A 7,471-nucleotide genomic window follows, 5' to 3' on the forward strand; every position below is an offset into this window, starting at 1 on the left:
CCTACCACCTACCAGTTTTCTCATGCTGGGCCTCCATTTGCTGCATCTTCTGTGTCAGCTCCTGCTCTCTTTGCTGGGCCTGAAGGGCTCGGGCCTTTGCTTCATTGCTAATGCTTTGCTGAATACTCTCTTTCTCCAATCTATAAAAAAACCCACAAATAGAAAATAAAGAAAAATAAAAATCATATACTCAAGATGATAAATTAAAAAGGCAAAGCAGAACATTCGATTATTAGTAATAATTAAAAAAAAAAAAAATTGGCCAAGCTTTTCACATTAAACATTCCCCTCCCACTTCAGGTTATACAAACTGACCTTTTTCTCTTACAATGTCAAACATTCTCCAGTGGCTAGTATAAAATGGGTAAAAAATATGAACCATTTCCTGAGCAAAAATTAGCCTTTCAGACAAAAATTTGATTTTATTTTCAAAAAACTTTAAACACGCCTGCTTTTTCATAAAGAAGTTCCCCAACATCCACTTTGCTTTGAACAGATTATTTGCATTTTCTTTTAAATGCTATTTATTTAATTCTGCAATGAAGCTTAGGGACCTGACCCTGAGATGGACTGGTTCCCAGTGAACCAGCAGGAGATAAGTCAATGGGAGTGATTGCCACACTGCTCATAATACAGCTACTCTGAAAGCTTAATGAGTTTTTTTTAAGCAACCAAACAAGTTTTAGCTATTAATTTATGTTAATAGGAGATGAATGCAGCCATTACAATAGAGACGCCTGTTAGCACCACACAGGCCCAGCCCCTTGTGGTTCTGCTCACTGGGGGGTTGTACAGGAAGGTCTAAAGCCCAGTATTATTATCGAAGTACGCAAGCAAGAGAGCAATTTACTTGACCAGATATGCAAGATGGGGCAATCTACTCCTGAGGCAAAACAAATGCTAGACTACCACACTCCAATGAAGCATTTTATTTAATGCAAGCCAAGCAAAAACAGCATGGAAAATAAAACCCCCCAAAAATATATGCATATAAATTAGAAAAGGTCCTAAACTGCAAATTCATATCTAGACTTTCCCAAAGGTCGTGAATATTTATCTGGTGCACACTAGGATCCAGATTCAAAAATGCAACTCCAGTGAGTTCACATGTTACAAGGATTGATTTCTAGATTTCAAATGACACACTTTTCTACTGAAACTACATTTAATAGCTTGGGAATAGGTTTCAATAAGGTCTTATAAATGTTTTGTTTTATTCTAGAGATAATACCTATTTCAGGGGACTACAAAACAGAACACGGGCATAGATCATATAAGGATAAAGCCACATCTCATGTGGTTGCTGCACTTAACCTTTGGATTGGTGCCTAATAACCCATCCGAGATATTGCAATATCTCAGCATGACACACACAATGTTAAATCTTCTCTCTTAAATTTACCCCAAAGCAATACAAATGGTGGGTCACATTACACTAATTCCTGGTCCTGATGTTGCAAGCCCTACCTTAGGCAAAACTCCCTTTGAAATCACAGGCAGTTTTTTCTGAGGTAAGACTGAGAATGATTTGACACAGAGAATACATTTAGATAGCAAGAATATTACAGTGTTAAGGACACAAAGCACATTTTTCAAGGACATTTTATACATTGAACTGCACTTCATCACATCATTCTCAGAATTACTTCATAACCATATTGGGGCTATCCTAAGGAGTGATGCTTACGTCATTTCCCAAGTGTAAGCTCCAAATATGGAAGGAATTACTATGAAAAATCTTCCCATATTTGCTGGGAACCAGCCTATTTAAACCCCTTCCCCCCTTCCAAACATCTTTTACCTTCAGAAAATTGTCATGAGCGCCAGACTGCTCAAAAAAACCCCACACCAGCACCTAACACATCCCCCAGACACTTTCAGCTAAAGGAAGTGGCAGTAGCAGAGCGTTTTATTTAATAGCACCTCACGCAAGATGGCTGTGTGCAGTTGGGTGCTGTGCTGTCATCTGGCACACAGCTGGCTGGCTCGCATTCTGCTGGGGGTAGCCTTCAGCATGTATCAAGCTGCACAGCTCAAGCTACCACCGCAAGCCTATGAAGGTCCATTCCTCATTGCTAGGGTCCCTCCTTTCGAACACATGCTAATGGGCAAATTCAAAATAAATGGAGAATCTGCTGCCACCAGAAACAGTCTCTTGCCAAGGGGATCCATCCAAAAAAGCCACTCACCTGTGTTACTTGCTGTATAGAGCAAACTAGTAGGAGCTCAGAAACCACAGATACATGGTGAGTTCCTTATAGCTGAAGTGCATATGGGGTAGGTGAAAATAGATGAGTTTATACAGTAGATAAAAGCTCAACTGTAAGACTAGGAAAACTCAGGTAAGTCTTACACAGAAGGGTAGCTGATTAGTCTCAATCTTAGCACCTAGAAAATTTTGGGATTGAGACACATGCAGTGCCACATAAAGAGCAATATCTGAGATGCCTAGAGCTGGTGAGGAACGAAAAAATTTCCTGGAGCCAAAGCTGTCTAAACTGAGTGGCAAGTCTTTTACCCACACCTTGAGCTGACACCTTCCCTGCTCTTTAAGTTCAATCTTCTCTGCCCTCCTACAGAAAAATTTCCCTAACACATTTTGTATATACAGAGAAAAAAGAAAAAAAAACAAAAAACCAACCAAACCCAACAAAAAAACCCCATAGATAAAACATGCAGAAGGCAGCAGACATTGCAGAAACTATTGGTAACAGTCCTGCTGCGACGGGCAAATACTGAGGGAGTTTTAGAAGGTTTGACGCTGGCTGCTTATTTGCAATTACTCTGAATTGTGAAAGAAGGGGAGCTTAATTTTAGAAAAAGAAAAGCTATGGACTGTAGACAGAAGGAAACATTTATACCCCTCTAGCATTAGTGTTAAGATATGAGGAGTTTCCTCCTACAAAAACCTCAGAATTTCTCATATTGACTAAAGAAGAGCACTGCGACAGTATCAAGCAGAGCAACAACAGCCTGATTTTGATGACACAGGTTAAGATCTGAACCAGAAATGGCAGCTTAAGATGAATTGTACTGGAACTTTTTAAAGCATCATCTATAGGTATCAAAAAAGGGGGACACAGTGGTTAAACTGCAGCAGCCTGTTCTCTACTAGAATGCAAACACTGAATCATAATTGGAGACAGTAGCAAAAGTTAGTTATTTCACGCAGTATCCATTGTAAAACACAAAATAAATGCCCATCTGATAATAATTCTGGATTTGGCCAATAACATTGATCAGTTTTACTAAAGCAGAAGCATTGAAGTCATGGTGACTCATTTTTGTGCCATAAAGTCAGAAGCAACCAAGGACTCATTCGTGCGAGCGCTCCTTGAGATCAGTTCTGAAGTGCAAGTTTTTCACAGTGATTTTTAGTTCTAAACGCTGATTGTTTTGAGTCTGAGTTACGTCTGTCAAGAGCAGCCTACTTAGTTAACTCCTTCGCATATCTCAATGAACCGGATATTGGTTTGCAGTGACTGAAAGTGATGCTTTCTAAATATTCTTGACAAAACAAAGGGCACAGTAAAGTGTAGCTTATAGCACAGGAAAAAGAACAAGATTGCCATCACTTGCAAACCTTAAAAAAAAACCTTGCTGAAAATAAAGTGAAAAATTCACTTTAACCTCAAACCTAACATAAAAGTATGCTGGCTGGATTTCAGCCACCTAATTTAATAAAAAAAAACCATTTCCCACCACTAACAAATTGGATCACAGCTCCATTTTCAACAGAGCACTGCCCTCTGTGAAATGGCTTCACAGTAAAGAAAAAGGAAGGATGTAAGACTAGTAATGTGAAAGTCATATTTGACATAATAGCTCATTGATTTTTTACTGTAAAAGAACAGAACTTAGACTGATAAAACTTTGAATTTCACAGTGCAATTTAACAGTAGCTATTCCTGCAAGAGTCTTTTTGCTTTGGTAACAGTAAAAATACAGACTGAAAAAAATACAGGATAAGTCTCAATGTAGAATTAGGCCTCTGACTGGAGGCTGCCAGTCTTCTGACAAAGCAACTGTGATGTGAAGCGACCACGCTTCCTATATTGAATATTTGATTTTTTCCATGAGATCAACATGCGGCATTTTGTAAAAAGCTAATGGATCCATTAGTATGGACTATGAACTTAATTGGACAAATTAAAATACTCTAACAATTCTCTCAGTTCAGTGGCACACAAAAGGTTATCATAAGGTTATTTCTGACATCTTCATTTCTTAATTATAGTTTAAAAAATAATTATTAAAATATTTTAGGCTTTCATATATACGTACTTTAAACTGGACTTCATAAATTATTCAGGCATTTAGTGTTCCAACCATTTGAGATATCTGAAGTAACAAGACTGTTGGTCTAAACGACCTGTCCTGGAACTCAGCATCAACACTCAAGCAGCAAGAGGACCAGTCGAGCCTAACACTGGTGCTGTTACTACAGGCCACAGTGGTTGAGCACAGACCTCTTCCCATATAACAGGTAGCCAAGTGGGCCACCTCTGTGAACTTCCATATGACGAATCCCCATCAGAAGAGGAAAAGAAGTTCTAGAGGAACCGGGCTTCTTCTCCCAGTACTTTTGAAAATAAATGTGTAGTACAAGCTTCTAGGTACCAAATGGAAAAAACAGTTTTGTGAAGGTACCCAAGCACTTAATTCCCAAAATCTGGCCTGCGGTCACTCAAAGCAATTAGAACACTTCTGAAAACAGGACTTGAAAGCCTATGTGTATTAGGAACTCTAAAGATTTTAGCCAATAACTTTGGGTACAAAGGCCCAGCAATGTTTTATGCAGTCTACTTTGCAAGCCTTCCATGATACAGGTCTAGTGGAATGTCCATTACAAGCAGCTTTCCAAACCATCTTCTCGCAGGTTATTTCATATTATTTCAGCTACAGGTGTCAAGGGAAGAATGGAAAAATCAGAGTGTATCCTCTTTCAGGCTACAGGGAAAAAACAACCCAAGCCAAAACCCACACAGCAGCATTCATGGCAGAAAAAATGAATAAAACCTGAAACAAGATGTCACAATACCTACCCTATTCTGTAGGGGGAAACATAAGAAAAATGTTTGCAGTCTCTTACTTCACTATCAGAAAGCATTCAAATACTGCAATTATAAAGGTCATAAAAGAATGTATACAGAATAAGATCATATGTTGAGTCAGAACACTTCACAATTTTCTTCCCTCTGTCCTCCATATGTATCTTCATAAATATGCCATACACAGAAGGATAAGGGCTTGGGTTTTTTTCAGGTCAGCAGACAAGCCTAAAGGTTGGTCCGCAAATATGAAAAAAAAAAAAAAAAAGCAATTTGCCAAGAAGTCATTCTCCCCAGGAATGGTCTTAAATCATTTTCTCTATTAATGTAAAACTCCTAAAACTGCTTTCAGACCCGCTTTTCAATTTAACAGCACTGGAGTACCCTATTCAGCTATTTATAATGGAGAATGTGTTTACAGAGTTTTATCTTATGCTATCTGAAGTCTTAGTATTTTCAAACATTTAGGTAAGGAAATACATCACAGTAAGACCCCAAATTCTACAGGTAAATAAGTAAATGCTGGTTTTAAGTGTAGCAATGATTCAAATTATTTAATTTCCACACCTTCTAAATTAACAGAGCTCTAGAACATGTACCTTGTTTGTGTGTTTGGATCAAGTCAGTAAGACGCAGCGTCACAAGATTTCTCCCCTTCTCTTAAGTCAGGCTTCTAGGAACCATTTGTTTAGTATTGACTGTTTTAGTTATCTTCCTGTGGTAAGGCCTCTGCATTTTCATCTAACAGGTCCTTGTTAATACCTAGGACTGCTATGACTAAGGACATAGCTGGACAGTGTTTCCTTGTTTCCTCTTAGAAAACACTATGGATTTTTTGCCATCCTCATTTTTTTTGTAATAAAGGTTTTGATTTTTTTTTACTGCATGTGTAAATCCACCATGGCATATTTGGACTGGCTGGAGTTTTATGGCTCTTGGTGCTTTTACAGGGCAGAGGAGAGGCATGAAATGAATGTTCTTATGTAAAAAAATAAATAAAAAAAGATGCACACGTGCATGTTTGTGCAAGAATTATGTAGAAATAACTTTTAAAAGCATGATGATCAGGTAATTTCTTTAAACCTCTCCAAGGAGATGAAAAATTGCCCTTCCTGTATCCCATTGTGGGAATTACCCACTGAGTTGCTCTTTATGTCTGTTTCTGGGAGCTGACCGGATGCTGATTCTGGAGCTGGCTGCCAGGTCTTCTCAGCAGAAAGCTCAAGTTTCTGGAAACTACCCCAGCCAGCACACTGTGTTTGCTGAGCTTCAGTACAATCTATATTTGCGTGGTCAAATTTTGTAGGGACCTAATTGTTAATTTAATTGGTAGAACTAGAGGACTACATCATTGTTAAGGATGCATGTGGTCCTATTTGTGAGAAGTGAGGCTTTACAAAAAAAATTTTTTTTAATCTTGATTTTTGCTTTTACAGTGTAAGATGCCTAGTTACATTAGTTGAGATATAGAGAGTTTCCTAAAATAATCAAATGTCAGAGTTTTCTTCTTATAACCATGTGAAGCAGAACCTACTACAAGCAATTATAAGAGTTATATAAAGGTCAAAGGCTTAAAAGTGGTAAAAAATTAACCATTCACATTGATTCAGCTCTTTAAATATGGATCTGGAAGGCTAGAAGACGCTACAGAAATAACTTTAGTAGAAATACCTTTAAAGTACATTAGTGAAGCAATGAAACAAAGCTTTTTACTACCCTATCTGAGGTAAAAAAAACAGAAAACACAGCTCTGCCAGGCTACTAATGCTTCACAAAACCACCTCAAATTACAACAAACGCTTTCGGGGAGAAAACAAGAAAAGATTAAGCTCTGTCCACATTTCCAACTTTGTCAAGAGATTAACTACAATTATTTGACAAATTAGCTTAAAACTATCTTCCTCACAATGCAAATAATTACCCAACTTGTTATACTACACTAGTTTTTTCTGAGAATTTCAATTTTGCTGAAATGGACTTTCTTGTTCCCACTGGATTTTTTTTCCAGCTTTCTCTATTTAGAATGCAGTTACACCACTGGAACCACCTTACAACTTTTACATGTATTTGCACTTTATATAATACTAGGAGGTCTACAGAAACAATAAAGCGCTATGTCTAAAACTTCCACTTTGCCTTTTACACTCTACCTGAGGCATTAGCAGGTATTATACATTAATGGCTGTGCATGAAAATATTCCTACTCTATTTTTGAGTACTTGCTCTACTTGAAAACTATTTCAAAATTACCACTAACTAGAGATATTGATGGGCGTGAGAAAGATGAAAAGTTGTGAGGTCATATGAACTGAGAGACACAGAGTTAGAAAGGATCAAGAGCAGCCCTGCTGAGAGGGACTTGATGGACGAAATGCTGGACCTGAGCCGGCAATGTGCGCTGGCAGCCCAGAAGGCCAACC

General features: G+C 38.0%; 1 protein-coding gene across 1 annotated transcript in view; it reads right to left on the bottom strand.

Annotated features, from left to right (window-relative positions):
• SDCCAG8 (SHH signaling and ciliogenesis regulator SDCCAG8) overlaps positions 1–7,471 on the bottom strand; it is a 101,133-nt gene that overhangs the window by 46,118 nt on the left and 47,544 nt on the right. The window contains exon 12 of the mRNA XM_035900255.1: positions 13–140. Coding sequence (XP_035756148.1) covers positions 13–140 — 128 coding nt within the window. The remainder of the gene's footprint in view (positions 1–12; positions 141–7,471) is intronic.

The sequence above is a fragment of the Egretta garzetta genome, unplaced genomic scaffold (genome assembly GCF_000687185.1).
Source record: "Egretta garzetta isolate BGI_Z169 unplaced genomic scaffold, ASM68718v1 scaffold248, whole genome shotgun sequence".
NCBI classification, from domain to species: Eukaryota; Metazoa; Chordata; class Aves; order Pelecaniformes; family Ardeidae; genus Egretta; species Egretta garzetta.